At 44.9% G+C, this 25,532-nt stretch overlaps 1 protein-coding gene across 1 annotated transcript; it reads right to left on the reverse strand.

The window, feature by feature from the left end:
- Positions 1-3,819: 3,819 nt before the first annotated feature.
- Positions 3,820-5,109, reverse strand: LOC109764743 (uncharacterized). The gene is made up of 2 exons (XM_040387979.1): positions 4,509-5,109; positions 3,820-4,331 (listed from the first exon to the last, which is right to left on the reverse strand). Exons 1-2 carry the CDS (start codon positions 5,107-5,109, stop codon positions 3,820-3,822), a joined length of 1,113 nt encoding a protein of 370 aa, XP_040243913.1.
- Positions 5,110-25,532: the final 20,423 nt, after the last annotated feature.

A 25,532-nucleotide genomic window follows, 5' to 3' on the forward strand; every position in this document is an offset into this window, starting at 1 on the left:
GCTGGATGTAGGGATTGTTAGTTTGGGTGAGATATTATGCTTCCCATGTATCCCCAACACCAGATTGCATAACCAGAAGGTTTTGGGAGTTTATAAGTGGGAATTCAAGTATCACGTAGGATATCTTTCCAACAGACACATGATACGATATGGGATCTATCATATGTTTGTTTCCGGCTTATTCTGCGAGCCAAATCCTTTGTTTTGTTTGGTTTGTGGTATTCGAGTTGTTTCAATGTCAAGTGTGATTCCATACCTTTTCTAAACAGTGTTCCCATATTTCTATGGGAGTACTAATCCTTCTTGATCACTGAGGTTGTCATGTCAACTCTTTTCCAACCGACGTGCTTCTCTTCAAGGGGATCCGATCATTTCAACATCTGCAAGATCAATTCTAAGCTTTTTCTCTACAGTGTTCGTTTCATCCGACCCAATTTGTCTTTGTTTTCCCGCCCTCCCACCCCTTTTTCTTCAAGGACTCATATTTCTTAACAAGTATCCTTTTATTGATGGGAAGTCTATCCACTCTTTTCTGTCAATGTTCTTATCCGGTGGTTCTTAGGAAGATACTAACGGAGCTTCAAGTTCATCATTCTTCGTTCTATTTCTTCTCTGGTGGATTCTATTCAAGCTTTGTCGATCATATCCTTTCCTCGTTTCAAATGCTTTCTCATGCCAGTGTATCTCCTAATCATTCACTTCTCGCTATTCATTTGTTTGGGAGTGCTGAAGATATCTCAGAAGGCTCGTCTTTTCATTCAAGATCCGTTCAACCTATTTCAAGCTTTTTATCTCATTCAAGCCATTTAATTCAACCGGCGCAATCTCTCTTCCAAGCGACCTTTTCAATGGTGTATCTTTTGAGTGGGCCCTAACCCACAGGTCTTTTTCCAGGATCTTACCTGACTCTTATAATTTTTCGGAGTTATTCTCAAATCTTTTCAAAGCTTGACGTAAGAATGAATTATCATCAGTCATATGCCTTCTCCAAGGTTGCTTTCAAATTCTTTTAATCGTTGGTTCAACATTTCTATTTTTCATTGTTCCAGAGTGCCTTAACAATTCATGGTGGTGTTTCTCATCGTCATTCTTGAATTTTGAAGACCGAAGAAGAGTTCCTCTTAAATCCTTACCCGTTCTTCCAAAGATTCATGGTTCTAGCTTCATGCCATCCTCATAATTGCTCCGATCATCAAGGATTCTTTTCATACCCATCTGAAGCATTTCAGGAGTCTTTTCAGTTTGATTCTTCGGAGCCCATCATCTCAGAATTATTCATTCCAGCTTTCAGCTCTCGTTCTCCAAATCTTACCGGTGCATCGTTCAAGTATTCTCTAATCAGCTCATGATCTCTTCGTTCTATTGTATCAAATTCTCTCAAGTATCTTCGTTCATTTTCAAATTATTCCCGGTGTTTCGCTATCTTTTCTTTGTTCGTTTTTAATTTTTACGGCGGTTTGCTAAAGTTTCCTCTTCCTATGTTCTCATATCACATTCTCGGTTCGAGATGCTTCATCTTTTCTTTTCTGGAGTTCCAAGTTTTCTGCATTATCTCGTCGCGAAGCTCCATCTAAATCATCGCAAAGATTCACCTTGTGTTCTCAACTTCTCTTCCTTTCTATCATCCTTTTTATTACCGGAGTTCTTCATGGACGTTCTACATGGTGGTTCATTAAGGATTCCTTTCATTCTTCAATTGCTCTTCAAGATTTCTCTCGAAGTTATGATCCGCCAAGCTATACTCTAAAATAAACATGGCGCTCAACACATGTTTAGTTATGAGGAGTTCAAGTATTCTTCATCTTGCATTTCAAAGTTCAACCCCTTCTCCCTTATCTTTTGAGGTGGTGTTATGTCATTCTTGATAATTCCCTTTCGTGTTTCATGATTCGCAAGTTGTTAAGAATGAGATAATTAAACCCATCTTTTTCTCTTCCTTCAGGAGATCCTTTGCAACCCATCAATCTCTTTGTTGGAGTTATCTTGGGTTATATTTCACCTAAAGCCTTCCCTATGGAATGCTGCTAATTGTGGTGCCTATCGATAATCCAAGTTTCCTCCTATTCTCTCGGTAAAAGGAGTTTTCATATCCTTGTTGATCTAGATCCAATCAAATGTTTCCGTTAGTGGCCGGTTGTCACCTCTTAATTTTGAGATGTTTTCGACAAGCCCACAACAAGATTATCTTTTGTTGTTGATTTTCCCACAACTCCATTCAACCCTTCTTCGTAAGGATGCTATTTCAATTTTAATTGAGAGAGTTGTCATTCTTCTTCTTCGTTCTTTTCTTTCCAACCATCTAGTTTCCCATCATCTTATTTTGCCTAGATCATGTTCTTTTCTTTGCTTATCCATTTAACTGGAGTGTTGTGTCATCTCTTCAATTTCTTTTCATCTTATCAAGTTTTCTTCTCTTTTCAGTCGGAGTGCTGCCCAAATTATATCATTCTTATTCTTTCCCTATCTTGTTTTAATCGGAGTGGTTTCAATATCTATTTTGTCACTAAACCTCTTGGTTCTCGTCATATCCCGTGCTCCTCTTATCTAATGGAGTGTTCACAATCTTGTTCACCTCAATGGTTCTCTTTCTTTCAAATGTTTAACCTCTCAAGGTTCGTGGTTTCACTCGCTTGCCAAAGAAGCAACTTAGTTTTACCTATTCTCTTCCTCTTCTGTTTCTCTCCGGTTCCATCCTAGATCTCGGGACGAGATCTCTTGTAAGTGGAGGAGTGTTGTGACGCCCCGAGACCGATGCTCCAGACGCCTTCCATGTCTTGCGTGTCGGCTGTGTTATTTATTTGTTTGTTTGCATTCATCATGTCATCATTTGCATTGCATCGGCACTCGTTGGCGTCGTTGTTTTTAAAACTTGCATCCGCTCGTAATTGCCGAGTCCCCCCTTGCTTTTGTTGACCGTTCCGAGACCAACCTTGTTCTTCGTTTTCCCTCTTGCCTAAACCGAGTCTCTTTGCACAGTGCATCAACCCCTGCATTGTCTCTTTCTCAACTTCATCTTTTTCTACACCCACAACCTTGCTTGATCATCTTCTTCTCCTTCTTCGTTAATCCATTTAAATTGTGGTATTCTATTTCCTGCACCAATTTAATGTTCATTCTTTTCCTATAAATTCTCAACCATGCCTTCAACCTCTCTGCCAAAAAATTCACCTCCTTTGGACTTGTTTTGGTTGGGTTCAAAAATGGCTCAAGTTTGAATTCAATTCAAACTTGAATTATTTTTATATCCTTGAAAATGTCCAAACCAGTTTATTCAATCTGTGCATATTTCCAGGACTCCATTAATATCTTCATCCCTGCCAAATTCCATATCTTCCCTTGCCTTTCTTTTCTTCCAAGTTTTCTGTCTGAAGAAAAAGGAAGGAAAAGAAATGTAGCAAGAGAGAGAGCCCAGCTCCAGCTGCAGCAGCCCATCTCCCCAGCCCACCTACAGCAACCACCTCACTTAGGCCATCTCCACCGTGCGACCCCAAACGGTCGTCCGTTTTGTCCGGATTCTTTCCGTTTGGGTAGGGATTTGGGGTCGTGTCCGGGCGTGTCCTGGGATGCGGTGGCCGTGCGCCCAGCGCGCGGCCGCATCCGTTTGCCCCATCCTGTCCGTCAGGGCCAAAAATGCCCATATTCTCATCAAAACTAGTTTGCACGTCCAAATATTTGTCTGAAAATTAAAATAGTTTTACAACCAAATTGAAATTGTCCTTAATAAAATAGTTTTACAACCAAATCGAAATTGTCCTTAATAAAATAGTTTTACAACCAAATCGAAATTGTCTTGACTGAACATAAAATGAACCAATACATCTATTGGTTGCCAATGTGATCCCACACGTGCTCAACCAAGTCATTTTGAAGATTCAAATGACTGTGCCAATCACGCATCTCACGGTGGAATTGAACAAATTGTTCAAATGTGGCCGGGTCTTGGTGCAGGGGCTCAATATTTTCACCTTGATAATCAAATCCTTGGTCGAAGATACTCTCATCACGCTCGTCCTCGACGATCATGTTGTGCATGATCACACAAGCAGTCATCACCTCCCAAAGCTTCCTTTCATCCCATGACAGTGCAGGGTTTCGAACGATACCCCACCGGGATTGAAGCACACCGAAAGCACGTTCCACATCCTTTCTAGCACTCTCTTGCATTTGGGCAAATCTCTTTCTCTTCTCAGCTTGGGGTTTCGAGATTGTCTTCACAAAAGTTGACCACTGAGGATATATACCATCAGCTAGATAGTATCCCTTGTTGTACTGGTGGCCGTTGATCTCAAAGTTGACAGGTGGGGAGTGGCCTTCTGCAAGCCTGGCGAAGACTAGAGAACGCTGCAGCACGTTGATATCATTGTGAGAACCTGCCATGCCGAAGAAAGAATGCCATATCCAAAGATCCTGCGAAGCCACCGCTTCTAATATGACAGTGCACGCGTTGACATGCCCCTTGTACTGGCCCTGCCAAGCAAATGGACAGTTCTTCCACTCCTAGTGCATACAATCTATGCTGCCTAGCATGCCTGGAAAGCCTCTAGCTGCGTTGGTCGCCAACAATCTCTCTGTATCAGTGGCAGTTGGCTGCCTCAAGTACTCTGGGCCAAACACCTCGATCACAGCCTGGGAAAACTTGTACATTGACATCAGACATGTTGTCTCACTCATACGCACATACTCATCCACCAGATCGCCTGGAATTCCATATGCAAGCATGCGGATGGCCGCGGTGCATTTCTGGTAAGAGGAGAATCCAAGCTTGCCAAGGGCATCCGTCTTGCACTCGAAGTATAGGTCATGAGCAACCACTCTCTCTCGGATACTATTGAACACATGCCTTGGCATAAGAAAACGGCGACGAAATTTCTTCGGCTTGAAGAGCGGGGTGTTGGCAAAGTAATCGGCATAGAGCAGGGTGTGGCCTCTCTCCATGTTGCAGTTCAGGTTGGGAGCACGGCCAGGGAGTGACCCCCTGTACCGAGGAAGCTCTCGTTGAATATGGTCGTGAACGACCAGTGCGGCCTGCACAAGATCTTCATCATCCGACGACGAATCGTCCGATGAACAAAGGAAGTGATGGAAGAAAAACCCGTCTCCACTGTCCATACCTTTGTTGGAAAAATGTCAAACACCTTGCGGTCATGGTGGCGAAGAGGCCGCGATGATCACCTTGACGCAGCAGGGGTGGTTGCCGGCCGGTTACTGGCCGCTCTGGAGCTCTCGTCGGAATCTGCCTCGGCCGCCGTGGTACGTCGCCAGCATTCGTGTCCCCTCTGCCACCGGCAAAGACAGCGACGGCAAAACCTCCTCCGATCGACAGCCAAAACTATGGCAAATGCGCGGGCGTGGTGGCGGCCATGTCGAGACGTGGTTTGGTATGGACAGCCGGGGGCTGCGCGGTGAGGAGATGGCCGGAGAATAGCGGCGGCGCCGGCGGCGGGGCGGGGAGAGAGGGTGAAGCGTTGGGACCGGAGGGACTGCTAGTGTCCCCGACAGGCGGGCCACGGGGGTGACAAGGGTGTGCGTCGAGGCCGTCCGCGCGCGTCCGTTTCACCCCAAACCGAGCGCAAGTTTGGGCCGGGGATGGGTCGAAAACGGACGGAATCCGGACATCTGTCCGTTTGAGGCCGCACGTTGGGCCGCGATTCGTCCGTTTTACCCCAAACGGACGCACCCGGACAAGATAGGGTCGCGCGGTGGAGTTGGCCTTACCCCTTAGAATCCAGCCCACCAGCACCGCTTCTCTGTTCATCGTCTTCTCCCTGTAGGGCAGGACATCCAGAGCCTCCACGTCAGCAGCCGGCTTGATTTGACGGCCGGAACAGCCTCCCTACCTCCTATAAATCATCCCTGGTGTCCTAGGGTCTCTCCTGCTTCCATTCCTCCCACCTCCTCGTCTAGCCGCCGCAAGGTAAGCCGCTCCACACCATAGCCGTCGCCAACGCCATGCTCGAGCTCTACTCCGGCGCGATCAAGCTTGATGCCGTCGTCTTTTTCCTCGAGGAGCGACGCCCGCGTCTCCTTCTTCCTCGACCTCGCAAGCGCCCATTCGAGCCACGGATCGACCTCCTCCTTGACGTCTTCTTCTCCTGCTTCCTCTGCTTCATGGACACGAAGCCCCGCCAAGTCTCCGCCGCCGTTCAGCGCGCTTCCCCGCCATCTCCACTGCGTTCCAGTTGAACCACGACGTGGCCAAAACCCGTGGTGAGCTCATGCTCCTCCCGGTCTTTGTCCCCTTGTTGATTCCTTCCACGAAGCCGGCGTTCTGTGCATATCCGAGGCCTTGATCGCCGGAAATCTTCGCAACCTCTGTTGTCCTGCTTGCACGCTCGAGCTCGCCCACGTACACGCGCCCGTAGCCCCCGCATGCATCTGCACCCGCGTGTGCACCCTTCCTGCTTGCCGCTCGCTCGCCGCGCCATGCCGCCTCTGCTGCACTTGCTCGCGGACGCCCGAGACGAGCATGGCCTTGTGCTCGAGCCAATCTCCCTCAGCTGCTCCGCACGCACGCACGCATCCATACCCCATTGCCGCAGCCTCCCTAGAAGGATTCTGCACCCCTGCCTGTCCTCTGAAACCACAGCAGTTGTTGCTGTTGGCTCCCGTCGCCGGCGAGTCCCCGTGCGGACGCTTCAGTTTGGGTCCTGGTCGCGTTGACCATATGGTTTACCTACCCGCTGATCTCCATTTGCATCACCAGCACATAGCTAGCCTACTGGTTAGCGCAGCCACTATCCGTCCGAGGGGTCTGGGGATCGAATCCCGGGCGCCCAAAATTTTGCTCTGTTTTCCCTTTACTATGCACACACACAGCGCTCACTCGGGCCAAGTCCTCCTAGGCTGGGGATCGAATCCCAGGTGCCCCAATTTTTGCTCTGTTTTCCCTTTACTATGCACACACACACACACAGCGCTCACTCGGGTCAAGTCCTCCTAGGCCACTGCAGGTTGCTGCAGTCCGGCCCGTGCATATTTTTTCCCAGTCTGTGCATGCATATTTACAGGGAATACCACTATTTTGTATTGTTAATAACTAAATATCTATGCATCCAAATAGACCATGTCATATATCTAAAATGCTTAGAATTTTGTCTAGTTTCATAATATGCAACTCTCATGCATGTTTAAAATGGTTAAACTTGCCATTTGTTTAAGTTTGCATAAATGCCATGTTAAAATGTTTTATTTCATAACTAATTAACCGTAGCTCCAAATTAAATAAACTTTATATGTAAATGGGGTGGAAAATGCTTAGATTAACCTGATGCACTTTGTTTTACTGTTTAACAACTTTAAAATAGGTTTTAGGGCAGAACAGTACCAAATTCGAGATATGCATATGAGGATTTTCCGGAATTGTTGTTTGTTGTTTCGGCCTCATTTAAACTTGCCTAAATAATTAGTTTATATATGTTTCACCTCTTGCCATGTTTAATAACATTTAATATTGTTGGGTACATAAACGGGAGAGAACTAAATAAGTCTTGTGGTGTTTCGTCAATATGCAACTCCTTGCATATTGAGCTCCACTTAATTTGTAGTATTGTTTGTGCACTTTGCCATGCCTTGCCTCTTTAAACCGGACATGCATCATACTTCATTGTGCATCATGCCATGTTTATGATTGCGTGTTTATCATGTTGTTTGCTTCTTTCCGGTGTTACTTCTTCTTTATAGTTCCGGTACGTTGCGTTTGTGAGGATCCGTTCGACTACGTCCGTTTGTCTTCTTCATGGACTCGTTCTTCTTCCTTGCGGGATCTCAGGCAAGATGACCAATACCCTCGATATCGCCTCTATCTTTGCTTGCTAGTTGTTCGTTCTATCGCTATGTCGCGCTACCTACCACTTGTTTATCATGCCTCCCATATTGCCATGTCAAGCCTCTAACCCACCTTCCTAGCAAACCGTTGTTTGGCTATGTTACCGCTTTTGCCCAGCCCCTCTTATAGCGTTGTTAGTTGCAGGTGAAGTTGAAGATTGCTCCATGTTGGAACATGATTATGTTGGGATATCACAATATCTCTTATTTTAATTAATGCATCTATATACTTGGTAAAGGGTGGAAGGCTCGGTCTTTTGCCTGGTGTTTTGTTCCACTCTTGCCGCCCTAGTTTCTGTCATACTGGTGTTATGTTCCTTGATTTTGCGTTCCTTATGCAGTTGGGGATTTATGGGACCCCCTTGATAGTTCGCTTTGAATAAAACTCCTCCAGCAAGGCCCAACCTTGGTTTTAACATTTGCCACCTAAGCCTTTTTCCCTTGGGTTCTGCAGACTCAAGGGTCATCTTTATTTACCCCCCCCCCCCCCCCCCCGCCCGAGCCAGTGCTCCTCTGAGTGTTGGTCCGAACTAGAGTCCTTTGCAGCGCCACCTCGGGGAAACTTGAGGTCTGGTTTTAGTTGTACGGAGTGCTCATCGGGTGTGCCCTGAGAACGAGATATGTGCAGCTCCTATCGGGATTTGTCGGCACAGTTGGGTGGTCTTGCTGGTTTTGTTTTACCATTGTAAAAAAGTCTTGTAACCGGGATTCCGAGACTGATCGGGTCTTCCCAGGAGAAGGAATATCCTTCGTTGACCGTGAGAGCTTGTCATGGCCTAAGTTGGGACACCCCTGCAGGGTATAAACTTTCGGAAGCCGTGCCCGCGGTTATGTGGCAGATGGGTGTAACACCCCGGATGTAAGTTTCTGTATTTGTAACTCCAACTCTTGCCATTTTCGGCTATGTGTTATGATATTCCCTTCGTGGTTGGGTTTTGCCTTTCGTTTTTCTTTTGTTCATGTCATGCATTGCATATCATGTCATCATGTGCATCTCATTTGCATACATGTTCGTCTCATGCGTCCGAGCATTTTCCCCGTTGTCCGTTTTGCAATCCGACACTCCCACATGCACCGGCGCACCCCTCTTGTCTCTTTTCATGAGCGGGTGTTAAACGTTATCGGAATGGACCGAGTCTTGCCAAGTGGCCTTGGTACACCACCGGTAGACTACCTGTCAAGTTTCGTTCCATTTGGAGGTCGTTTCACGCTCCAACGGTTAACCGGGTAACCGCAAAGTCCTTTTGAGTGTGCAGCCCAATAACCCATTTAAGTCCCCTCCATACTCTCGGTCGTTCGATCACGATCATGTGGGCGAAAACCGCACTCCATTTGGAGTCTCCTAGCTCCCTCTACCTATAAATAAGTCATCCCCGGATTTTTCGGGCAGATGAAACCCTAACCCTTTCCCCTCTCCGCCGCCGGACGCGTCCGTCCCGCGGCGGACGAAACTGCCGCCGCGCCCGCACCAGTCGCCCTCCGCCACGTGGCAAGGCGCCGCCGTCCGCCGCCGAAGCCCGCCAGGCTCGGGTCGGCCCCCGTGGCCCGGTCGCCCGGCGCCGCCGCCCGTCTCCTACCGCCGCGGCCCCGCCGCCCGTCCTCCGCCGCCCCACCGCGCGTCGTTGCCAGAGCTCCAACCTCCGCCGCCGCACCTCGACATCGGCGCCGCTCCCGCGGCCCCGTGCTCCTCCGCACCGGCGCCCGAGCCCCCCCCCCTCCCCGCAACTCCGGCGCCTCACCCGACCTCCCTCGAGCTCCTCCCGCCGCCGTCCCCTCTGCCTCCGGTGAACAGCTCCGGCGAGCGCCAGATCCAGATCCGAGGTCGACTTTCCTCCCCCGAAATTCTCCAGTCCTGAAAATTTTGCAATCTGGTGCTATCTTTGATCTACTGTAACTCCTTGCATACAGCTCCGTTTCGTGCATGTAATATATAGAAATGTTCATCACGAGATGCTCTTCATTTTGTTTTATTGTGCCATGCTCGTTTGAGTTCATCTTGATGCCCAAATCTCTGGTGCAAGAGTGCTATATGATGTTTACTGCTGTTACTTATCAGAACTTGGTGATTTGTTATTTTTGTTGCATTTGATGTGTGCATCTTATGGGCATGAGCTCTACAGGTGTTTTGATCTATGCCATGCCATATTTACAGAGGTGTATGCCATGTATTTTTTTTGATCTATGTGGTGACTAGCACAAGCATGCAAACCAGGCTTCGTGATGTTTCTGTTTTCTGGGACAGGTTTTTGCTGTCTGTTACTGCTGTTATTTTGTTGCCATGTATCCATGTGTCTACAGAGAGATCCATGCTCCTTTTGGTTATGTTAAGTAAGGATGTTTTGTAGATATAGTTGTGCTCTATCCATCCATGCCCCTGTTTTCAATTATGAAATGCCATAGCATGTCTTAATCTTGCTCTACTTTTGCCATAAAATATTCCTGGCAGATTGTTAACATGATATTCAATTTTGCCAAGGTTGTTGTAGTTGATCCATACATGATATGAACTTTCTCTTGCCATGGATAGCTTCATAAACATGATATCTTCCTGTAGGTATGCTTGTTTTGTCATGCGTTACTTTGTAATGAGTGAATCAAGCTCACCAAGATGCCCTCATAATTTCTGTTAATGCCATGCTCTTTTCTGCCGTTTGAAACCTGTTAACGAAACTTGCTATGTTTACATGGGTGCCATCATATCTTCTGGTCCTTTTTGGCTCATGGTCAGTAAGGGACTTTTGTTCTATGCATTTACTAGATTCATGCCATGCCTTTCTTTGCTATGACAAGTTCCTGTAGCATGTTGATTGCTTGCTCTGAACATTGCTACCTGCTGCTGTTTATGCCATGTCCAGTTTTTTGCACTTTTGCCATGCTTGTTTGAACCTGTTATGGTGTGATCTAGCCGGAGCTCAGTGTTCATCTTTTGTCAACCATCTCTTGTAGATTACTGCCATATGCTTTGTTGCTATGTTGGAGTGCTGCAACATAGTTTCTTGATGTATTCTAAGTGCTATCATGCTGTTAATCGCAAAATTGTGTCATTCTTGTTTTGCTTGCCATTTACAAACCGTGCATCTGTTTCCGGTGATCTTTATATCGATTTGACCGAAATCATCTCATCTTTCCAGCGGCATACTTGGTTTGCCAAGTTGATGCCTTGTTCATCCTTTTTCTTTCAGAGCACGCATACGCATTGCATATCACATCTCGCATATCATGCCATGTATTGCATCATGTTGTTGGTGAATTTCCCGTGATTGATTGTGGTTCCATTGCCTGTGTTCTTGCTGTGGGTAGAGCCGGGAGACAAGTTCATGAATGAGGAACCTGTTGAGTACGCTTACGAGGATCAAGCTTTCGACAACTCTGAGAACCTTGCAGGCAAGATGACCATACCCTCGAAATCACTTCTATCTTTGCTTTGCTAGTTGTTCGCTCTATTGCCATGCTGCGCTACCTACCACTTGCTATATCATGACTCCCATATTTCCATGTCAAGCCTCTTACCATCCTTTCCTAGCAAACCGTTGTTTGGCTAAGTTACCGCTTTTGCTCAGCCCTTCTTATAGCGTTGCTAGTTGCAGGTGAAGTTGAAGTTGGTTCCATGTTGGAACATGGATATTTTGGAATATCGCAATATCTCTTATTTAATTAATGCATCTATATATTTGGTAAAGGGGGGAAGGTCGGCCTTATGGCTGGTGTTTTGTTCCACTCTTGCCGCCCTAGTTTCCGTCATACCGGTGTTATGTTCCTTGAGTTTGTGTTCCTTACGCGGTTGGGTGATTTATGGGACCCCCTTGACAGTTCGCCTTGAATAAAACTCCTCCAGCAAGGCCCAACTTTGGTTTTACCATTTGCCACCTAAGCCTTTTTCCCTCGGGTTTTCGCGAGCCCGAGGGTCATCTTTATTTAAACCCCCGGGCCAGTGCTCCTCTGAGTATTGGTCCAACCTGTCAGTCGCCGGTGGCCACCAGGGGCAACTCTGGGCTCGCCTATCGGAAGCTTGGACAATCCGGTGTGCCCTGAGAACGAGATATGTGCAGCTCCTATCGGGATTTGTCGGCACATTCAGGCGGCTTGGCTGCTCTTGTTTTACCATTGTCGAAATGTCTTGTAAACCGGGATTCCGAGACTGATCGGGTCTTCCTGGGAGAATGTTTATCCTTCGTTGACTGTGAGAGCTTATAATGGGCTAAGTTGGGATACCCCTGCAGGGTATTATCTTTCGAAAGCCGTGCCTGCGGTTATGAGGCAGATGGGAAATTGTTAATGTCCGGTTGTAGAGAACCTGACACTTGACTTAAATTAAAAATACATCAACCGTGTGTGTAGCCGTGATGGTCTCTTTTCGGCGGAGTCTGGGAAGAGAACACGGCTTTTGGGTTATGTTTGACGTAAGTAGGAGTTCAGGATCACTTCTTGATCATTACTAGTTGACGACCGTTCCGTTGCTCCTCTTCTTGCTCTTATTCGCGTATGTTAGCCACCATATATGCTTAGTGCTTGCTACAGCTCCACCTCATTACACCATCCTTTCCCTTAAGCTTAAATAGTCTTGATCTCGCGGGTGTGAGATTGCTGAGTCCTCGTGACTCACAGATTCTACCAAAACAGTTGCAGGTGCTGACGATACCAGTGCAGATGACGCAACCGAGCTCAAGTGGGAGTTCGACAAGGAACGTGGTCGTTACTACGTTTCGTTTCCTGATGATCAGTAGTGGAGCCCAGTTGGGACGATAGGGGATCTAGCATTTGGGGTTGTCTTCTTTTATTTTGGTTCCGTAGTCGGACCTATGTGTGTACTCTGAATGATGTATGAATTAATTTATGTATTGTGTGAAGTGGCGATTGTAAGCCAACTCTCGTTATCCCATTCTTGTTCATTACATGGGATTGTGTGAAGATAACCCTTCTTGCGACAATACCACAATCCGGTTATGCCTCTAAGTCGTGCCTCGACACGTGGGAGATATAGCCGCATCGTGGGCGTTACAAGTTGGTACCAGAGCCATCCCTGACTTAGGAGCCCCCTGCTTGATCGAATCGCTGGCGTTGTTGAGTCTAGAACAAAAATGTTTTGAGTCTTAGGATTATATATATCGGAGAGTAGGATTCTTTTTACTCCTCAGTCCCTTCGTCGCTCTGGTGAGGTCTCCTGACGTAGATGTTTTGACTTTCCTCTCCTCAAATTTCACTAATTTTTTTTAGGATCACGCGGGTATCTTGGAATTGTTCCGATGGTTTTGTGACGAGAACATTGTTCTTGGTGCCTCCTGACATTTAGGGGTTGTGGCAGTGTCCCGGGGAGTTGAGCTCCGAGGTGTTGTCGTCACAATTTTATCGTTGCAGTTCTGCAATACCTGAGTTTCGCCGACATCGAAAATCTCTTTTATGCAGTTGTTGGTGAGATCACCTCGACGCCACCCAGTACTGGGGCGGGAGTTCAGGAGTATTGCCATAACTCGTATAACGGATGCTTTTCGAAGGTTGAGGTACACGATTTCCGAAGGTTTCTTGGTTATGTGTTGACGGATGGATACAGCTCGATCTAGGGATTGCTAGTTTGGGTGATATATATTGTGTCCCCTGTATCCCCAACACCTGATTGCATAACCAGAAAGTTATGGGAGTTTATAAGTGGGAATTCAAGTAGCTCCTAGGATATCTTTCCGACAGATGCATGATATGAGATTGGGGTTTGACGTCTAGTGGTCCACCTTTCCACGGTTGGTTTATAGTGGTCTCGTAGTGTCTTAAAGAGTCCTTGGCTATGTCGACTCGGGGACGCTTCGTATGTCATGTGCACTGCCTTGTACATGATGGTGTTGTACGACCGAGCCCGTGTGGGCCCCACCACGAAAACATCGGACGAAATCTCTATCATATGTTTGTTCCGGCTTATTCTGCAAGCCAATCCTTTGTTTTGTTTTGAGTTGTGGTATTCGAGTTGCTTCGAAGTCAAATGTTGATTCCCTACCTTTTCTAAGTGGTGTTCTCATATTTCTATGTGGATGCTAATCCTTCTTGATCATCAAGGTTGTCATCCCAATTCTTTCCAACCGGCGTGCTTCTCTTCAAGTGCATCCAGTCATCCCAACATTCGCAAGATCAATTCTAAGTTTTCTCAACAGTATCCATTCCATCTCCCAAGTTGCCTCTGTTTTCCCATCCTCCCACCCTTTTTCTTCAGGGACTCAGATTTCTTAATCAAGTATCCATCTTATAGATGGGAAGTCTCTCCATTCTTTTCCGTCGATGTTCTTATCCGGTGATTTCCCATGAAGATACTAACGGAGCTTCAAGTTTATCATTTTTTGTTCACTTATCTTCCTCGGTGGTTTCAATGCAAGCTTTCGGTGTCGTATCCTTTCATTGTTTCAAATGTTTTCTCATGCCGGTGCACTTCTTAATCTTCCACCTCTTGCTATTCATGTTTATCTGGAGTGCTGAAGGTATCCCAGAGGATTCATGTTTCTATTCTTAATCCTTTCTAGCTATTTCGAGGTCTTACCTTATTCAAGCCATTTAATTGAACCGACGCAATCTCTCTTTTAAATCGTTCAACGGTATATCTTTTGAGTGGGCCCTAACCCACAGGTCTTTTCCCAGGATCTTACCTGACTCTTCTAATTTTCCCGAAGCTATTCTCAAATTCATTTAAAAGTTTGACGTAAGAATGAGTTATCATCAGTCATATGTCTTTTTCCAAGATCTTCCAAATTCTTTTCATTGTTGGTTCAACCTTTCTTATTTTCATCACGGAGTATCTCAACAACTCATGGTGGTGTTTCTCGTCATCATTCTCAACATTTGAAGACCGAAGAAGAGTTCCTCGTCAATCTAATCCGTTCTCTCAAAGATGTGTGGTTCTAACTTGTTGTCGTCCTCTCATAATTGTTTTGAGTGTGAGAATTCTTTTCACCCATCCGGAGCAATTCAGGAGTCTTTTCAGTTTGATTCTCTCGAACTCATCATCTCAGAATTATTCATTCTCAGCTTTCAGCTCTCGTTCTCGAATTCTTCCAGTGCATCATTCAAGTATTATCTAGTCAGCTCGGGATCTCTGTGTTCACTTGTATCTAAATTCTCTCATGTATCTTCGTTCATTTTCTAATTCTTCCCAATGTTTCTTTATCTTTTCTTCGTTCATTTTCAATTCTTACGGTGGTTCCTTCAAGATTTCTATTCCTTCGTTATCATATCAATTCATTCGTTGTTTCCAAATCCTACCGGTGGTTCCATCAAGACCTTCCCAAGTTTGCGCCATATCTATCTTAATCCTTTCTACAAGAATAAGTAGCATGACAAAACCATTGCTTGTCATCAATTAATTGGTGAAGGATGAGCATAATGTAATTCTTATTCTTGTTTCATCGAGTAAATTCAATTCCTTATTCCGGAGGTTCATCAAAATTCTTGATTTCATTTTTTCATCTTTCTTTCCGGAGTTCCAAGTTTTCTCGGTTATATCATTTCAAAGCTTCATCTTATCACTGCAAGGCTTCACCTCGTGTTTTCAACTTCTCTTTCTTTCTATCATCCTTTTATTATCGTAGTTCTTCATGGAGGCTCTACATGATGGTTCATCAAGGATTTTATTCCTTCTTGAAGTGTTCATCGAGATTCCTTTTAGAGGAGCTCAAGTATTCTTCATCTTGCATTCCGAAGTGCAATTTGTTCTACCTTATCATTTGAGGTGGTGTTATGTCATTCTTGACAATTTGAGTTCGCTTTTCATGATTCCCATGTTTCCTAGAATGAGATATTTTAAATCCACCAATCTCTTCGTTGGATTTATCTTGTGTCATGTTTCACCTAAAGCCTTCCCTAAGGAATGTTGCTATTATGGTGCTTATCAATTATCCAAGTCTTCTCCTATCCTCTTGGTGAAAGAAGTTTTTCATCGCCTTTGTGCTCTCACTCAAATCAATGGCTTCCTTTAGTGGTCGTTTTTCACCTCATAATGTTGAGATGTTTCCATAAGTCCACTCCAAGCTTATTCTTTTCATTGTTGATTTTTCAACAACTCCATTCTTCTCCGTTCTTTTCATTGCATTCTTTCATTTCTACCGGAGGCATTGTGATATCGCTCTCTTCGACCCATCTTCTCGTTTTGTCAAGATCATCTTCTTTCCCTGCTTATCCATTTAACCGGAGTGTGGTGTCATATCTTCAATTTCTTTTCATCTTATCAAGTTTCCTTCTCTTTTTCAATCGGAGTGCTGTCAAAATTATGTCATTCTTGTTCCTTGGCTATCTCGTTATATCGGTGTGGTTTCATATTCTTTTGGTTCGTTAAGCCCTTGTTTCATGTCTTTCAACCCACAAGGTTCTCATAATGTTCCTTGTTCTCCTTTTCTAACGGAGTGTTTGTAATATCATTCATCTCCATTGTATTCTTTTCTAAAAATTGTTTAACCTCTCAAGGTTCTTTGGTTTCACTCGTTTGTCAAAGAAGCAACTTTGTTTTACCTTTTCCTCTTCCGTTTCTCTCCGGTGCCATCCTAGATCTCGGGACGAGATCCTCTCGTAGTGGTGGAGTGTTGTAACACCCCGGATGTAACTTTCCATATTTGTAACTCCAAGTCTTGCCATTTTCGGCTATGTGTTATGATATTCCCTTCGTGGTTGGGTTTTGCCTTTCGTTTTGCTTTTGTTCATGTCATCATGTGCATCTCATTTGCATATGTGTTCGTCTCATGCGTCCGAGCATTTTCCCCGTTGTCCGTTTTGCAATCCGACACTCCCACATGCACCGGCGCACCCCTCTTGTCTCTTTTCGTGAGCGGGTGTTAAACGTTCTCGGAATGGACCGAGTCTTGCCAAGTGGCCTTGGTACACCACCAGTAGACCACCTGTCAAGTTTCGTTCCATTTGGAGGTCGTTTGACGCTCCAATGGTTAACCGGGTAACCGCAAAGTCCTTTTGAGTGTGCAGCCCAATAACCCATCTAAGTCCCCTCCATACTCTCGGTCGTTCGATCACGATCGTGTGGGCGAAAACCGCACTCCATTTGGAGTCTCCTAGCTCCCTCTACCTATAAATAAGTGATCCCCGGATTTTTCGCGCAGACGAAACCCTAACCCTTTCCCCTCTTCGCCGCCGGACGCGTCCCCGTCCCGCGCTGGACGAAACTGCTGCCGCGCCCGCACCAGTCGCCTGCCGCCACGTGGCAAGGCGCCGCCGTCCGCCGCCGAAGCCCGCCAGGCTCGGTGTCGGCCCCCGCGGCCCGGTCGCCCGGCGCCGCCGCCCGTCTCCTCCCGCCACAGCCCCGCCGCCCGTCCTCCGCCGCCCCACCGCGCGTCGTCGCCGGAGCTCCAACCTCCGCCGCCCGTCCTCCGCCGCCCCACCGCGCGTCGTCGCCGGAGCTCCAACCTCCGCCGCCGCACCTCGACATCGGCGCCGCTCCCGCGGCCCCGTGCTCCTCCGCATTGGCGCCCGAGCCCCCCCCCCCCCCCCGCAACTCCGGCGCCTCCCCCGACCTCCCTCGAGCTCCTCCCGTCGCCGTCCCCTCTGCCTCCGGCGAACAGCTCCGGCGAGCGCCAGATCCAGATCCGAGGTTGACTTTCCTCCCCCGAAACTCTCCAAGTCCTGAAAATTTTGCAATCTGGTGCTATCTTTGATCTACTGTAACTCCTTGCATACTGCTCCGTTTCGTGCATGTAATATATAGAAAGGTTCATCATGAGATGCTCTTCATTTTTTTTATTGTGCCATGCTCGTTTGAGTTCATCTTGATGCCTAAATCTCTGGTGCAAGAGTGCTATATGATGTTTACTGATGTTACTTATCAGAACTTGGTGAATTGTTATTTTTGTTGCATTTGATGTGTGCATCTTATGGGCATGAGCTCTACAGGTGTTTTGATCTATGCCATGCCATCTTTACAGAGGTGTATGCCATGTATTTTTTTGATCTATGTGGTGACTAGCACAAGCATGCAAACTAGCCTTCGTGATGTTTCTATTTTCAGGGACTTAGGTTTTTGCTGTCTGTTACTGCTGTTATTTTGTTGCCATGTATCCATGTGTCTACAGAGAGATTCATGCTCCTTTTCGTTATGTTCAGTAAGGATGTTTTGTAGATATAGTTGTGCTCTATCCATCCATGCCCCTGTTTTCAATTATGAAATGCCATAGCATGTCTTAATCTTGCTCTACTTTTGCCATAAAATATTCCTGGCAGATTGTTAACATGATATTCAATTTTGCCAAGGTTGTTGTAGTTGATCCATACATGATATGAACTTTCTCTTGCGATGGATAGCTTCATAAACATGACATATTCCTGTAGGTATGCTTGGTTTGTCATGCATTGCTTTGTAATGAGTGAATCAAGCTCACCAAGATGCCCTCATAATTTCTGTTAATGCCATGCTCTGTTTTCTGCCAAGTCTGAAACCTGTTAACGAAACTTGCTATGTTTACATGGGTGCCATCATATCTTCTGGTCCTTCTTGGCTCATGGTCAGTAAGGGACTTTTGTTCTATACATTTACTATATTCATGCCATGCCTTTCTTTGCTATGATAAGTTCCTGTAGCATGTTGATTGCTTGCTTTGAACATTGCTACCTGCTACTGTTTATGCCATGTCCAGTTTTTTCACCAAGTCTGTGAAGCTGATATCTTTTGCACTTTTAGCATGCTTGTTTGAACCTGTTATGGTGTCATCTAGCCGGAGCTCAGTGTTCATCTTTTGTCAACCATCTCCTGTAGATTACTGCCATATGCTTTGTTGCTATATTGGAGTGTTGTAACATAGTTTCTTGATGTATTCTAAGTGCTATCATGCTGTTAATCGCAGAATTGTGTCATTCTTGTTTTGCTTGCCATTTACAAACCGTGCATCCGTTTCCGGTGATCTTTATATCGATTTCGACCGAAATCATCTTGTCTTTCCAGCGGCATACTTGGTTTGCCAAGTTGATGCCCTGTTAATCCTTTTTCTTTCGGAGCACGCATAAGCATTGCATATCACATCTCGCATATCATGCCATGTATTGCATCATGTTGCTGGTGCATTTCCCGTGATTGAATGTGGTTCCATTGCTTGTGTTCTTGCTGTGGGTAGAGCCGGGAGACGAGTTCGTGAACGAGGAACCTGTTGAGTACGCTTACGAGGATCAAGCTTTCGACAACTCTGAGAACCTTGCAGGTAAGATGACCATACCCTCGAAATCACTTCTATCTTTGCTTTGCTAGTTGTTCGCTCTATTGCCATGCTGCGCTACCTACCACTTGCTATATCATGCCTCCCATATTGCCATGTCAAGCCTCTAACCATCCTTTCCTAGCAAACCATTGTTTGGCTAAGTTACCGCTTTTGCTCAGCCCTTCTTATAGCGTTGCTAGTTGCAGGTGAAGTTGAAGTTGGTTCCATGTTGGAACATGGATATTTTGGAATATCACAATATCTCTTATTTAATTAATGCATCTATATATTTGGCAAAGGGTGGAAGGCTCGGCCTTATGCCTGGTGTTTTGTTCCACTCTTGCCGCCCTAGTTTCCGTCATACCGGTATTATGTTCCTTGAGTTTGCGTTCCTTACGCGGTTGGGTGATTTATGGGCCCCCTTGACAGTTCGCCTTGAATAAAACTCCTCCAGCAAGGCCCAACTTCCGTTTTACCATTTGCCACCTAAGCCTTTTTCCCTCGGGTTTTCGCGAGCCCGGGGGTCATCTTTATTTAAACCCCCGGGCCAGTGCTCCTCTGAGTATTGGTCCAACCTGTCAGTCGCCGGTGGCCACCAGGGGCAACTCTGGGCTCGCCTATCGGAAGCTTGGTCAATCCGGTGTGCCCTGAGAATGAGATATGTGCAGCTCCTATCGGGCGGCTTGGCTGGTCTTGTTTGACCATTGTCGAAATGTCTTGTAAAGCGGGATTCCGAGACTGATCGGGTCTTCCTGGGAGAAGGTTTATCCTTCGTTGACCGTGAGAGCTTATAATGGGCTAAGTTGGGACACCCCTGCAGGGTATTATCTTTCGAAAGCCGTGCCCGTGGTTATGAGGCAGATGGGAATTTGTTAATGTCCGGTTGTAGATAACTTGACACTTGACTTAAATTAAAAATACATCAACCGTGTGTGTAGCCGTGATGGTCTCTTTTCGGCGGAGTCCGGGAAGAGAACACGGCTTTTGGGTTATGTTTGACGTAAGTAGGAGTTCAGGATCACTTCTTGATCATTACTAGTTGGCGACCGTTCCATTGCTCCTCTTCTCGCTCTTATTCGCGTATGTTAGCCACCATATATGCTTAGTGCTTGCTGCAGCTCCACCTCATTACACCATCCTTTCCCTTAAGCTTAAATAGTCTTGATCTCGCGGGTGTGAGATTGCTAAGTCCTCGTGACTCACAGATTCTACCAAAACAGTTGCAGGTGCCGACGATACCAGTGCAGATGACGCAACCGAGCTCAAGTGGGAGTTCGACGAGGAATGTGGTCGTTACTATGTTTCATTTCCTGATGATCAGTAGTGGAGCCCAGTTGGGACGGTCGGGGATCTAGCATTTGGGGTTGTCTTCTTTTATTTTGTTTCGGTAGTCGGACCTATGTGTGTACTCTGAATGATGTATGAATTAATTTATGTATTGTATGAAGTGGCAATTGTAAGCCAACTCTCGTTATCCCATTCTTGTTCATTACATGGGATTGTGTGAAGATAACCCTTCTTGCGACAATACCACAATGCGGTTATGCCTCTAAGTTTTGCCTCGACACGTGGGAGATATAGCCGCATCGTGGGCGTTACAATGGGAATTTGTTAATGTCCGGTTGTAGAGAACTTGACACTTGACTTAATTAAAATGTATCAACCGCGTGCGTAACCGTGATGGTCACTTTTCGGCGGAGTCCGGGAAGTGAACACGGTTTTGGGTTATGTATGAACGTAAGTAGTTTCAGGATCACTTCTTGATCACTTCTAGCTTCTCGACCATTGCGTTGCTTCTCTTCTCGCTCTTATTTGCGTATGTTAGCCACCATATATGCTTAGTGCTTGTTGCAGCTCCACCCCATTACCCCATCCTACCCATAAGCTTAAATAGTCACGATCTCGCGGGTTTTGAGATTGTTGAGTCCTCGTGACTCACAGATACTACCAAAACAGTTGTAGGTGCCGGCGATACCAGTGCAGGTGATGCTACCGAACTCAAGTGGGAGTTTGACGAGGACCTTGGTCGTTACTATGTTTCGTTTCCTGATGATCAGTAGTGGAGCCCGGTTGGGACGATCGGGGATCTAGCATTTGGGGTTATCTTCCTTTTCATTTGGATTTGACCGTAGCCGGTCTATGAGTATATTTGGATGATGTATGATTTACTTATGTATTGTGTGAAGTGGCGATTGTAAGCCAACTCTTTATCCCATTCTTGTTCATTACATGGGATTGTGTGAAGATGACCCTTCTTGCGACAAAACCACCATGCGGTTATGCCTCTAAGTCGTGCCTCGACACGTGGGAGATATAGCCGCATCGTGGGTGTTACATCTTGCCTCTCCTCCTTCTCCTCACATCGAGACCTCCTCGATCTTTGCTCACTTCATCCACACAAAACTCAACAGAAAGTTCGGTAAGATCCGTTAGTATAATAGAGCAAATCACTACTCTAAGTACTGTTGCAAACCAATTCATATTTTGTTTTTGCATTGTAGCTATTGTAATATAACTTTTCCATGGCTTATACCACCGATAGAATCGATAGTTTCATCAAAACAAGCAACATAATGCATCAAAAACAGAATCTGTCTTAAACAGGACAGCTTGTAGTAATCTGAACATTCACCATACTTCTGGTACTCCAAACATTCTGAAAAATAGGAAAAATAAAAAATTTGTATAGAAAGACAGTGCAAATAGTTTTAGAACCATTTGATGTTCCACTAAAATACATAAAATTGCGCACTACAGCCAAAGTTTCTGTTTTGCACCGCACAAACCAACAAGCAATGTAAACATCCTAAAGGCAAATCTTGGCACATTATTTTTATAATACAATGGAATTGTACAAGGGGATAATTATTTTTGTTGAAAAGTTTCTACAATTCAAGATTCACAAAGTTTCCATGGGCATGAACAAAGTTCAAGGGTAGCTCCCACTTCCACGGTGCTCGTCTATCTCACTTTCACTTTTCTTTTTGTGAAGTTTTAAGTTCCCCTTTATATATTTTTTTGAACTATATAAAAGCACTCAACAGAAATAAATGACTCTCTAAAACTTCCGGGTTGTCTCCCGGGCAGCGCTTTCTTTAAAGCCATTAAGCTAGGCATACAGTGCTCAAGTAATGAATCCACCCGGATCCCAAGATATATCAAAGCCAATTTTAATTAACAATGATTTGGCATTTAGTAGTGAGCCAAAGCAACATATATCATGCAATGACGAAGTCTAACTCTCTTCCTATGCATCGGCATGTCATACAAGAACAATTCATGCACATCAAGTAAAGGCCAATACATAGCATAAGCAGTTTCTTGCAATTTTATCGTGTTGGAAACATAGAGAGGTGGAGATGTAGTTCCTCTCTCATAATAATTGCAAGTAGGAGCAGCAAGCACATGCATATTATATTCATCAAAAACAGCAAGTGAAATAGTAAAAGGCAACCCATCAATATAATCCTTAGAAAGAGCAAACTTCTCCGATATAGTGTAGTCGGGAGAATTCAAAAAGATAATAGGACTATCATGTGTGGGTGCAATAGCAACAATTTCATTCTTAACATAAGGAACGATAGCAACTTCATCTCGATAAGCATAATTCATATTGGCATCTTGGCCACAATCATAACAAGCATCAAGTTCATCAAAAAGGGATATTTCAAATGAATCAACGGGGTCATAGCAATTAACATAGCATTCATCCTTCGGGAAGCATGATGGGAAATTAAATAATGTATGAGTTGAAGAGTTACTCTCATTAGAAGGTGGGCACCGGTAGCTAATCCGATCTTCCTCCATTTGTTCTTCGTTGTCCTCATCATCTTTTTCAACCAATGAGCTCACAGTTTCATCAATTTCTTCTTCCATATACTCCTGCAAAATATTAGTATTTTCTTGGATGGCGGGGTTATTCTCAATAAATACATCAATATCGTAATTATATTTATAATTATCATAGAAATATTTAAGGATAGCAAGATTTTCAGGTCTATAAACTGAATCATCAAAATCTTCAAACTTTTCAAACAAAGATTCAGTTTCATATGCACCCTTAAAAGCAACAAATTCTTCTATTCGTTCCACATCATAAAAATCATATATACCATTAGCATAAGAAGCCAAGGTTTCATTATCATTAAATTCACATGAAAAGGGAAGATGTGGAGCGTTCATCCTAGAGCAACAAGTATAATCATATCTCAAGCATAGCTCCCGAGCATACCAATGCAACATATGAATTTGATCCCATAACAGTTTCCCTTTATGAGTCAAGCGATAATCCCTAAAGTATTCACGTTGATCCAACGTTACTCCCATTATATAGTTGAATGGGGTTTTCTCAGGATTATCAAAGCAGTGCATAATATCTTTTACATAACGAGCATCGAGGGTTTTAGTAGGTTGCCTATCTCCATGAGTAGCAAGTACAACTAATTTTTTTGGTGTTTCGTGTTCCATATCCATAACTAAATATAGAGAACAACTTAGAACAGGAAATAAAAACTACTTAGTTATAAAGAAAACAAGCACACACGAGAATATTCACCCCATGCTATTGCTCCCCGGCAACGGCACCAGAAAAAGGTCTTGATAACCCACAAGTATAGGGGGTCAATTGTAGCCTCTTTCGATAAGTAAGAGTTTCGAACCCAACGATGAGCTAAAGGTAGAACAAATATTCCCTCAAGTTCTATCGACCACCGATACAACTCTACGCACGCTTGACGATCTCTTTACCTAGAACAAGTATGAAACTAGAAGTACTTTGTAGGTGTGATAGGAAAGGTTTGCAAGATAATAAAGAGCACGCTAGTAAAATCTAGGGGCTGTTTAGATAAAGACACAACTAAATTAGTTTTAGTAGAGAGCTTTTGTCAACAAGAAAATTATTTGTCCCTAGGCAATCGATAACAAGTTCCGGTAATCATTCCTGTAATTTTATATGAGGGAGAGGCATGAGCTAACATACTTTCGCTACTTGGATCATATGCACTTATGATTGGAACTCTAGCAAGAATCCGCAACTACTAAAGATCATTAAGGTCGTGAAACCCAACCATAGCATTAAGTATCAAGTCCTCTTTACTCCCATACGACATAACCCACCTACTCGGGTTTAAATTTCTGAAACTCTCGCAACCCACCATAAGAGAATCATGAACATATTGCAACACCCTACATCGGGGGCCCCTCACGTTTGCGCAAGACGGAGGGCACCGTAGGACAACACCATAAATAAAATATACTATCATACCAACCAAGATCATGATTAACCCATAGGACAAAACGGATCTACTCAAACATCATAGGATAACCATAGATCATTGGGAAATAATATATGGAGTTGAGCACCATGTTTAAGTAGAGATTACATCAGGGAGAAGAGGTGTTACACCGCTGCATAGAGGGGGAGAAAGTTGGTGTTGACGGTAGCAAGATTGTTGATGTAGATCGTCGTCCCGATCGTTGCCCCGGCGGCACTCCGGCGCCACCGGAAGCGAGGGGGAGAGAGCCCCTCTCTTTCTTCTTCTTCCTTGGCCTCCCCCCTAGATGGGAGGAGAGTTCCGCCTCTGGTCCTTGGTCTCCATGGCGCCGGAGGGGCGGGAGCCCCTCCTAGATTGGATCTCCCTCTCTGTTCTCTTCTGTTCCGCGTTCCCCAGATCTGGCCGAAAATCGTTTCTTATATTCCCGGAGACCCGTAACTCCGATTGCGCTGAGATTTTAACACGATATTTTTTCGGATATAAGCTTCCTTGCACCCGAAGTAGAGGTCCAACCGATGTACGAGGTGAGCACAACCCACCATGGCATGCCTGGCTCCTCTGGCGCGCCCTGGTGAGTTGTGCCCACCACGGGCCTCCGTTTGCGGTGATTCCAACTCCCAAAAATCACATATGTTCCAAAATAATTCTCCGTGAAATTTTATTGCATTTGGACTTCGTTTGGTATGGATACTCTGCGATACAAAAAACATGCAGAAAATAGGAACTGGCACTTGGCACTGGATCAATAGGTTAGTCCAATAAATCATATAAAAAGTTACCAAAAGTATGTAAAACTTGTATAATATTGGCATGAAACAATAAAAAATTATATATATGATGGAGACGTATCAACGGCCCATTTTCACTTTCTCTAAATAGACGAATTTACTGGGCTGGCTGAACAAATAATGCAGTGTCCATGCGACCCATTTAATTTTTTCCTAAAAAATTACACCCCATTTGCACTTTCTTGAAATACACGATTTTGCTGGGCTGGTTCTAATTATAATGTTGGGTTGGGCATAGCAATGTTATCAAAAAATAAACATGGGCTGAGCATTTTGTTATAAATACATTTAAATAATAACTAAGTTATTATTACATTGGGCCTTAAATCTTACCAAGCTTTTGTACACAATCACCAGGATTTTATTTTTTTGAGAACTGATGACAGTGAGGCTCCCTCATTGCCTTTTTTATATTAATATGTTAAGAGAGAGGGGGGGAGTTAGCAAGTCCAAAGAGTTACAAATTACTTTAGAGAGGGGGGTAAAGA

This window comes from Aegilops tauschii, chromosome 4, assembly GCF_002575655.3.
Source record: "Aegilops tauschii subsp. strangulata cultivar AL8/78 chromosome 4, Aet v6.0, whole genome shotgun sequence".
Lineage (NCBI taxonomy): Eukaryota > Viridiplantae > Streptophyta > Magnoliopsida > Poales > Poaceae > Aegilops > Aegilops tauschii.